This window comes from Synchiropus splendidus, chromosome 1 (genome assembly GCF_027744825.2).
Source record: "Synchiropus splendidus isolate RoL2022-P1 chromosome 1, RoL_Sspl_1.0, whole genome shotgun sequence".
NCBI classification, from domain to species: Eukaryota; Metazoa; Chordata; class Actinopteri; order Syngnathiformes; family Callionymidae; genus Synchiropus; species Synchiropus splendidus.
Genome location: NC_071334.1, coordinates 14932185 through 14941965, shown reverse-complemented (window position 1 = coordinate 14941965; position 9781 = coordinate 14932185). Strand labels below are relative to the sequence as shown.

General features: G+C 43.0%; 2 protein-coding genes across 6 annotated transcripts; both read left to right on the top strand.

Moving 5' to 3' along the window:
* Positions 1-169: 169 nt before the first annotated feature.
* Positions 170-6275, top strand: acot11b (acyl-CoA thioesterase 11b). 2 transcript variants are annotated; one of them, XM_053884621.1, is made up of 16 exons: positions 170-304; positions 811-1009; positions 1112-1181; positions 2870-2930; positions 3004-3105; positions 3173-3308; positions 3410-3563; positions 3796-3915; positions 3995-4133; positions 4208-4263; positions 4393-4459; positions 4553-4636; positions 4725-4858; positions 5389-5520; positions 5607-5733; positions 5803-6275. In XM_053884621.1, exons 2-16 carry the CDS (start codon positions 820-822, stop codon positions 5980-5982), a joined length of 1752 nt encoding a protein of 583 aa, XP_053740596.1. In that variant the 5' UTR covers positions 170-304; positions 811-819; the 3' UTR covers positions 5983-6275. The 2 variants fall into 2 exon arrangements, with proteins under 2 accessions (XP_053740596.1, XP_053740588.1); XM_053884613.1 differs by having other exon boundaries at positions 3173-3501.
* Positions 6276-6730: 455 nt separating this feature from the next.
* Positions 6731-9777, top strand: fpgt (fucose-1-phosphate guanylyltransferase). 4 transcript variants are annotated; one of them, XM_053884640.1, is made up of 4 exons: positions 6731-6833; positions 6974-7138; positions 7199-7291; positions 7436-9773. In XM_053884640.1, the coding sequence occupies exons 1-4, from the start codon at positions 6761-6763 to the stop codon at positions 8830-8832; spliced, it is 1728 nt and encodes a 575-aa protein (XP_053740615.1). In that variant the 5' UTR covers positions 6731-6760; the 3' UTR covers positions 8833-9773. The 4 variants fall into 4 exon arrangements, with proteins under 4 accessions (XP_053740615.1, XP_053740611.1, XP_053740625.1 ...); XM_053884636.1 differs by having other exon boundaries at positions 6974-7291; positions 7436-9777; XM_053884650.1 differs by lacking the exon at positions 6974-7138 and having other exon boundaries at positions 6739-6833; positions 7436-9775.
* The last annotated feature ends 4 nt before the right edge of the window (positions 9778-9781 follow it).

The window sequence follows — 9781 nt, the reverse complement described above, 5'->3', positions numbered from 1 at the left end:
TTAGATACATTTCGCTAAGGTATAACAAAAAAAGTAGTCATATTATTTATTGATTTATTTTAAAACATACTAAGGGCACGTTCTTCTCAAACGTTCATAAAAGTACACAATATTGAATGACCTATTTTTGCGCACACCTCACGGTTGTAGCGCCATCTGCAGGGACATTGTCTAACAGCACTGGCAAGTTCCCCAGGAGTTGTTTACTGTGGGAATGAGTGAAAAGACCAAGGCAGTGATCCGGGCCAGTTCTGTCGATGAACTGGCTTGTATTTGAAGTACTCTGGAATCCACATTTTGCGGGGTGAGTTCTCCTTCTTACCTTTGGGGTATGGAAGTGTTTGTGTGGAAACACGGCGCTGAGAATATTGCATGCAGTCGGACTGAACTGCAGTAGCCTCAGCGGGGAATGTTATTTAAAGGTCATGGCAAGAGTCTGGAATACCAGCTGACCACTACAGTACATGTGCTCAACGTAGAGCAGCCAGTACACGGATAACTCCAAAATATCACATTTACCGTCTTCATTTCACATAAAAGTCTCTATCCTGCAGAAGTTTGTGTATGTTTGTATTTGTAGGTATAAAAAACAACTGTCAGTCTTGTTTTAAACAAAACAACACTCAATGGTTATCTAGAATGAACACAACTATAGCATTTAAATCAAGAAACTCCTAACTCATCTGGCTTCTACAGGGGTTTGACAAAAAATGGAAACACCTTAAGGTACATTATTATACATTATTGTATAATAATGTAGTGTTTTATGTTCAAGGCCCTCATTATTATTGTTTATCATTTTATTTTCAGTTACAAGACATGGCATCCGAAGGCAGAAAGGGTGATATCTTCCAGGACCAGGAGGTTGTCATGGAGAATGGGGAAGTCTACAGAAACCCCACTGAATTGAAGATGAGTCAGATTGTGCTGCCCTGTCATGCCAATCACCGTGGTGAACTGAGTGTGGGGCAACTGCTCAAGTGGATGGACTCCACAGCCTGTCTGTCTGGTAGGACGGCCTGAGAAAACAGCTTTAGAAGGCAAAGCTAAATGCCTACTTTGTAGTGGCGTTCATTGTCAGTAACACAATTCGTTCATTTGCTCCTCTCAGCTGAAAGACATGCAGGCTGTTCCTGTGTAACTGCATCTGTGGATGACATCCATTTTGAACACACCATTGGGTAAGAACGGAACATAAACCTTTGGCCCCATGCTTCTCTCTGGGTTGGCTCTCTCACAAATGTTGCTTTACAATTCACTGAGTAAAATATTATGAATAAAAATACAAAAAAAATACAATGTGTTCAGCTGTAATCAAGAGCGTATTATGCTTGATACTTGCTATAATCGTACTTGTGCAAGACATGCATAATCACCCTCACATTCAGAGCCTGTTAATCGGTTAAGAGGCTCTTGTAACCATTGACGCCCTCTTGATTCAAAGAGTAGCAACAAAGTTATATGGACAAGCATGTGTTCATGCTTCTCCATCTGTTGTTACTGCATCCACCTACTTTAGGAAACACCGTGGTGCCTTTTAGATATGCTCTGTTGGTCATGACCCAAAAAGCTGAGTCTATTTAAGACGTGCAGCTGAAGATGAACAACCATTCGGACATGCAGAGAGGGTTCAGTGAATAGGGCTTTCAACACTCCTGAGGTAGAGCTTCAACTCTGCGTATGAGCTCACATCTCCTCATAGCTCCACTCAAACACCAAAGATGATTTGAAGGAAAACTTAACTCACTAAGGTGACATTGAAAGTCCCATCCATCCATCCATTTTCTGCTGCTTATCCAAGTCCAGGTCATGGAGGCAACAGGGAAGCCGAGAGACTCCTCACCCTGGCCACTTCCACCTGCTTCTCCAGGTTGGATTCTGCAGTGGTTCCTGGCCATATAGATATATTCTCCAACTTGACCTGGTTCTGGCCTGAAACTCACCAAGATTCCCAACCCACCTGATCTGGCTCCTGTCAATGGAGTGCAGCGGTGGTTCCACGTTAGGCTTCTTCCAGATGTTTGTGCTCCTCACTCCATGCCTAAGCCTGAGACCAGACACTCTCCACCGCAAGCTCATTTCGGCTGCTCGTATCTCCGTCTTCACCTTTCGGTCATTACCCAAAGCTTGTGACTATAGCTGAGGGTTGGAACATAGGTAAATTGAGAACCTTGCTTTATGGCTCAGCTCTCTCACCATAACAGACACAGTACAGCATCTTCTTCACTGTCAGTCCTGCCCCCAACTGCTGGTCAATCTCTGTTTCCGCCTCACTTCTTCACAAGAACCTGAGATACTTCAACTTGGGCAAAGACTCCCTTCTGATCTGGAGTGGGCAATCCACCTGTTTCCAGCTGGGGAACCTCAGACTTGGAGGTGCTTGTCTACATCCCTGCCGTTTCTCACTCAGTTGTGAACCGTCCCAGTGCAAACTGGAGGTTACAGCTTGATGATGGGAATAGGACTTTGTCATCTGCGAAAAGCAACGGTCACTGAACTTAAGATCCCCCACTTCTCAGATGCTCCTTCAAATTCTGTGCATGTAGTTATGAAGAGATCCAGTGGCCAAGGATGGCCCTGGTGGCGTCCAATTCAACTTACTGCACTCCTTGCAAGTTGAACTTCAACAATACATAGATTGAATGAAATTCACCCCTCAGGATGCCCTGAATTAAAACTGAAGCTTAACCAAAAGAGAAATATGCGACACATGCCAGACAGTAATTTAGCTTTAGCATTGTGTTTGGACAAAAGAGTGTGTAGCAGTGCCTTAAATTAGGATTGCATTTAAACTGTTAATTGAAAGCTGTGTCCTTCTCAGTTCTGATGTTGTGATGTTGTGAGTTAGAGAAGCTTGTTGCTGTTGCAGGGTGGGAAAAGTAGTGACCATCATTGCTAAGGTCAACAGAGCCTTCACGTCCAGTATGGAGGTCAGTGATCACTGTCTAAAATAAACTTAGAACTCTTCATTTCATATGTGTAACTGTGTGACTTGTTCATCAGGTAGGTATATTAGTGACCTGTGAGGACCTCTACACCAATAAGCATTGGAAAGTCTGTCAAGCCTTCGCCACTTTTGTTGCCAGAAGAACCGAGGCTGGGAAGGTGCAGTAAACTGAGATCTAAATGTTCCTGCAGCTTGTTGAATTCAGGCATGTGAATGTGCACACAGGTACAGCTGAAGCAGGTGGTGCCTGTAACACAACTGGAGCAGATGGAATACAGTCTGGCGGCAGAGCGGAGGAGGATGCGGCTCATTCATGCTGAGATCATTACAGACTTACTGAGCAGCAGCACGGCTCAACTGGGTACACAGAGCCGGGATAACAACCGCTGTCCCAGCATGCAGCCCGGTATCATCGCCATTATGCTGTACGTGGGATTGATGAGCTTGTTCTTCTCTCATCAGGAGAGTGTCAGGAGCATCAGGACGCTGTGCCAGCTGATCGTACACGGGTGGAGAGCGTGGAGCTGGTGCTGCCACCTCATGCCAACCACCAGGTCAGCACCTTTGGGGGCCAGATCATGGCCTGGATGGAGAATGTAGCCACTATATCGGCAAGGTGACAACTTCATTTATCAAGGATGATGTGTCTTTCCATTTTTTTTTTGATAGCGATAAATGATGGATGATGTTATTTTTGTTTCTTAAGTGAGGACACATACCTTTGAACATCAATTTTTATAGCTTAACCTCTGTCTTTACTTATTGTGCTTCAGTTGGTTGAAAAAGTCATTTTTGAAAGCAAAACATGGTTCAAACTTAACTCTCCTCCTTTCTTTTTTTCTCCCAAGTCGCTTGTGTAACGCCCATCCAACATTAAGGACAATAGATATGTTCCATTTCCGCGGTCCCTCTCACATTGGTGATCGACTGGTGCTCAAAGCCATCGTGAATAACTCTTTTAAGCACAGGTCAGTTACAGTAGAAGTCTGTTAGAATAGTCTTAAAAAATGCTTGTGTTCAGCCCCCATGTACCTTCTGTGTGCACAGTATGGAGGTGGGAGTGTGTGCGGAAGCCTACCAGGGTGATGAACCTCAGCGCCATATAAATAGTGCCTTCATGACCTTTGAGGTTCTGGACAGTGAAAGGAGACCACAAACGCTGCCCCGGATACGGCCGGAACCTGTGGTCAGACTCACAGTTTGTTTGATGCAGAAAATAAAACGTTTTGAGGAAGAAACCCTTTTTTGAATATTCAATAGGACGGTGAAAGACGTCATCAAGAAGCCATAGCCAGAAAGAAGATTCGCCTCGATAGGTCAGTGTGAGGAGTGATACTTACTAAATGTAGCATCTCCCATGATGGTCCTGGCACTGAAACGGTTTGTTTTCATTTTTATTGACCTTCTGTTGTTGTTTAAAACGAGACAATGGTGCATGTTTACAGGAAATACATCATCTCTTGCAAGCAGCATGAAGTACCCCTGTCTGTGCCGTGGGACCAAAGTAACCAGGTATGCTGCTGTAATAAAGAGAAGTGCATGGTTTGTAAAGCTGCTCAATATTGCTCCACTATTGAAGCCTGAGGGGGTGATTTGTTTTTTCAGATGTATCTGAGCTACAATAACGTATCAGCTCTGAAGCTCATGGAAGCCAAAAGCAACTGGATCCTATCATCTGAGAAGAATAAGGTCAGTGGGTTCGACTCCCCTAAACTGTGATGTTGTTGGTGATGTTTAGCATCCACTATGTTCAGCTATTCAATTATTCTTCTTTCAGGTTAGATTGTACACATTAGAAGAAAACCAGATGTTGTGCTTCAAAGTAGAGATGAATGTCAGCGTTCCAGCCGAACAGACGTTCCAGCTGTTGTCAGATCTGAGGAGGAGGAAAGAGTGGGACCTCCATTATGAGTCAGTCACTTTCTTTTAATGGCCGACTTACAAAGCAACACTTGTTGGTAATGTTTGAATTGACAATGTTGATGTTTTGATGCCTGCTCAGCATCAATTTCTGCAACCACTGCAGTTTTCTGGAGGATCACCCTTTTGTCATGTTCATTAGAAGTCCCACTTTCACGTTTGTCAAGCACAAATACTTAGAAACTGTGCGGGTGCCCATTTCACCACCTCTGGGATGCTCTTCAAAGAGGTCAGAAGAAGGGAAAGTGATGAGTCAGCAAAAGGAGTGACAAATTGATGTGGCACTTGAGAAGCACAGACTGAGCTGGATGGTCAACGCAGATGCAGTTGCTCACATGTTAAGAGGGATTGTCACTTAAATTCCAGCTGCCTCTTCTGTATCCCATCAACTGGTAATCCTAATAGATGCTTGTCCCTAACTATGTCTTCCATAGTACAATAAACTTCGATATTAACCTGAAGAAAAATGAATAAATGAAAATTTGAATCATGGAATATGTAAGTAACATGTCTTTCTTCAGGGAGTGTGAGGTGATCACTCATGCAGACGATGATGACACACTATACCGCATTGCCACGCCGTCTGTTTGTAAAGGAGGCAAAGGTCAAGATTTTATCTTGCTGGCATCCAGGAGGAGGCCATGTGACAATAGGTGGTGTTTCAACAATGAGAACAACCTCAGGCTGCTGTTATGTTTATTTGACTTCAGCCACCTTAAATCCACTCATCTCTTCTCAGTGACCCCTATCTGATCGCTCTACGCTCGGTAACACTGCCAACGCACCCGCCAACTCCGGACCACTGCAGGGGAGAAGTGCTTTGTGCTGGCTTCACAATTTGGGAGGAATCTACCTCTGTCACTAAGGTGGTCCAATGTACCGAGTTAAGTTTGATGCCTGAAGACACATGAACTCAAAAATGGTTTTGTTTTTAGATTACCTACTACAACCAAGCCACACCTGGAGTGCTCCCATACATCTCCACAGACATTGTTGGACTGTCCTCAACCTACTACAACACTTTTTTTGCTTGTAGTTGCTTCTTGGAGAACAACAAGGACAACATGGCTTCCGTCAGTTCACCAGACCCCAGCAGTTCAACCAGTTCACCTTGAACAAGAAGCAAATATATCTCATTTTCACTTTTCCCATTCAGTAAATAATGAGTTCTGCACTACATGATGTAAAACACGCACTTTTCCAATCCTTTTATAGTGTGTAAGGCATATATTTGCTAGATCTGTTAATTTGAGGCTAAGAGGTAACTTTTCAATGATGAGTGTAAAATCAAGTGACTTTCTACATTGTACGCCTTGTCTTTCCATTTAAATTAAATGTATTTAATTCATTTTTCTGACTGCTCTGTTTAAAAATACATTTTCTTGTCAATGATTTTTGTTGCTGCATATGTCTGACATTGTCTATGTTTGAATAAAGAATGTCAATGCATAATTGTGGTGCTTATTCATTTGTGTGTATCTTTATAGTTAACACAAGTGTTGCCCTTGCAACACACACAGTTGCCTAAACAACATGATGCTTTCATTGATTTGAATTAAAATTTAAAATGCGTTTATACCTATGACTCGTCAATGAATCACTGGTTGGAATTCATACATTTGTATCAATCTGATTATAATGTATTGAAAGTTGAAATAAGCGTTATAGCAAATAATTTTAAAAAAGAATTCCGGGATAATAATTTGTGATTCAGTCGACAAATGACCACTTCTAAGCAGTTAAAATGAACCGCCACTCTCGAATGGACATTCAGTTTAATGTTAATAATTGTCGACATTTTGTTGTCGACAATTTCAAGAACTATGAAACGGTCTCCTCCCTCCGTGTTGGTCACATGACCAACCCGGAAGTGTCAGTAAGCTCTGCGCCAGAATGAAGCACGAAAACATCCAGGGGTTGAAACATGCAACGAGACAAAAACTGAAGACGTTTGATTCCATGCGAGGTACAGTGTGCTTAGTCTATTTTGTTGACGTTCATGAGAAGTCTGGTTAGCGATGTGTTGTTCTTCGATGCTCTTTTGAAGTCCCAACTTTATTGACAAGCTCTTGCGGACAATAATGATAGCGCTCATTGTGACTGCAGGTAGAGCGGTACCGTCTGGTCTGTTTTGGGACGCGGTGGTTGTGAGTGCCGCTGATGAGAGCCAGAGAGAAGCTTATGAGCTGCAGATCAGAGCGAAAGTTAGCAGGCATGAACTTCCTCTGGTCCAGTACCTGGTGTTGTCTGATCCACCTGGAGCCAAAATAGGTATGACTGCCAAACAACATGGTTGTTGGAATGCACCCAGATATATGCCATGTGCTTCAGGAAATGGAGGCTCAACTCTGCACTGCCTCCGACACTTGAGTGAACTCTTGGGGAAGACTTTCAGCAGCATGAAGGTGCTCCTGATTCATGCAGGTTTGTTGTCAACATGATGACTTCATACTGTTAATGTTTTGGTATTTACTAGCTAAAATGCAAAATTATGGTTTGTGTTGCACCATTGTTACACTGAAAAAGCTCTGTAATAAAGGTGAAGTCTAATCTTTTGTCCCTTTCCAGGTGGGTCAAGTCAGCGTCTGCCCAGTGCCAGCGCTCTGGGCAAGCTCTTCATGGCTGTCCCTCTGGGGGAGCCCCTCTATCAGATGCTGGAGCTCAAGCTTGCCATGTATGTAGATTTCCCCGCTCAGATGAAGCCTGGTGTGTTGGTGACCTGTGCTGATGACATCGAGCTCTACCATGTTCCAGAGGGGACGAGTGTTGCATTTGACAAGCCTGGCTTCACAGCTCTAGCACACCCCTCACCGCTGACCATCGGAACCACACATGGCGTGTTTGTTTTGGACTCATCAGAAAACTCCTCAGACTTGGAGATGGAAAACAAGTCCTGCCTTCGTTTTCTTCACAAACCAAGTGTTGAAACGATGAAAGAGGCTGGAGCTGTGTGTAAGCAACAGAGTCCATCCTCTTTACTTTCAGAGGCAGAGTTTGTGTACACGGACAGCACCTACTACATGGACTCGGCGACTGCCCGGCGTCTTGTATATCTGCTCACACAGATCGAGCCTCTTGACTGTGAGATCGATGCTTATGGTGATTTTCTTCAAGCTCTCGGACCCAACGCCACAGTTGATTACACCTGCAACACTGCGAATGTTGTGAAAAAGGAGAAAACTCTTGTGGAGGTCCGTCAGAAAATCTTCCATCATCTCAAAGGAACTCCACTAAATGTCATTTTGCTCAACAATTCCAAATTCTATCACATCGGAACTACGACTGAGTATCTTTTTCACCTGACTGAGGATGAAGCTTTGAGGAGCGAGCTGGGTCTGCTGTCGTCAGCCTTCAGCCTTCAGAACTCACAGGATGACTGTTGTGTCATGCACAGCATCCTCCACCCCAGTTGTTCAGTGGGACCCGGGACAGTGGTGGAGTACTGCAGGCTGGGAGCAGGAGTGTCTGTGGGCAAGGGGTCAATTCTCAGCAGCTGTTGGGTGAATTCAGATCTCATAATTCCAGATGGGGTCTTCATGCACAACTTATGTGTCAACCAAAAGGACAAGCCTGGGTTTGTAACTGTTGTTTTTGGGATTCAAGACAATGTGAAACTCAGTGTTGGATCATCAGAGGCAATGGAAGCTCTAAGTCTGTGTGGTGTCACCCTGAAAAACTGTCGAACCTTCTGGGGTTTGGACCAGGAGGCTGTGAGGTTCTCCTCTGACATGTCCTGCTGTAGTTTGTGGAACGCCTGTCTGTTTCCTGTTTGCAGCGACAAACAAAGTTCTTTTTTAACTTCACTGAAGATGCTGCAGGCTGTCAAGACCGGCTCGGAATTTAGCATCCCCAAAAACATGAAGCTGATGTCAATGCAGGAGTCTTTAGTGTGTAAGAACCTGGAGGAGATGTTGACTTTTAGGAACGAAATGTATGATGACATAAAGAGGCGTTGCAACATTTGATCTGAATGAAAAACAATGAAGAGTTATTTGTCCTGTTTATTAATTAATGATAACATTATAATAATGACAAAAAACAGACTAATATTACAATAAAAAAGAAAAACAACAATGTAAATATGTATAGCGCTGACATAAATATTTTTTTATCGATGGAAAAAAATATATAGCTTTGCAGACGAAATCGAAGTGGTCATCTTTAATTGGGTGAAAGGTTACGTGGCTTTTTAGTAATTATTTCTGAATATTTTTCTGTCATAAGTTCTGTTCTGTTTAATTTTTAAATACAGTAGTTACAATTGCTTTAATTTAAAAAAAAAAAGAAATCTAATACTGAAAAGACCATTGGTTTTTGACTATGGCTCAAAGTTCATTTGAAAACAAGCGTCAAACGAACACCAATCCCACTCACTACTATGGTTCACTTATTCTTGAAATAAAACAGGCCTGTATGATATTGACAGTCTACAATTATAATGGGTCGAATTATCTTTATTACATGTCATGCAATGATGTGTCTAATGTGGACATCCTGTGGAGAAAAATTTCGTATTGAAAAACAAAATCTAAGTATAATGACAAATCCTCTCAACAGTCATTTGAACACATTATCAAAGAAACAAAATAGTTGTGTGTGATGCACCATCTTCAGTGCGTCTGATTTCTTGTTTTGTCATGTCAAACACTCCTCTGTTTAAAAAGGCAAAACTGGTTTGACAGCAAATAAATATTGAACTCGCATTGTATTACTGTACTGAGGGGCAAGTCATTGCTGTGCTTAATAATACACACACACACACACACACACACTCTCACGACGCCGACACACAAGCATGTTGGCATTAGGGGACAGATCAGTTGTGAGGCATTCCACTGAATGGTGTTTATTTTTAGCCGGTGACCATGATCCCCTCCTTTATCTGGACCTCTGTGATTGTGAGTGTGAGAGTGC

Bases quoted from the DNA above. Each gene is read 5' to 3' on its own strand.
- acot11b (XM_053884613.1), top strand. From the start codon at position 820: ATGGCATCCGAAGGCAGAAAGGGTGATATCTTCCAGGACCAGGAGGTT. The intron at 3,502-3,795 runs GTCAGCACCTTT...TTTTCTCCCAAG, and splicing joins CACCTCATGCCAACCACCAG to TCGCTTGTGTAACGCCCATC. The intron at 4,460-4,552 runs GTATGCTGCTGT...TTGTTTTTTCAG, and splicing joins CGTGGGACCAAAGTAACCAG to ATGTATCTGAGCTACAATAA.
- fpgt (XM_053884636.1), top strand. From the start codon at position 6,761: ATGAAGCACGAAAACATCCAGGGGTTGAAACATGCAACGAGACAAAAA. The intron at 6,834-6,973 runs GTACAGTGTGCT...TTGTGACTGCAG, and splicing joins GACGTTTGATTCCATGCGAG to GTAGAGCGGTACCGTCTGGT. The intron at 7,292-7,435 runs GTTTGTTGTCAA...GTCCCTTTCCAG, and splicing joins GGTGCTCCTGATTCATGCAG to GTGGGTCAAGTCAGCGTCTG.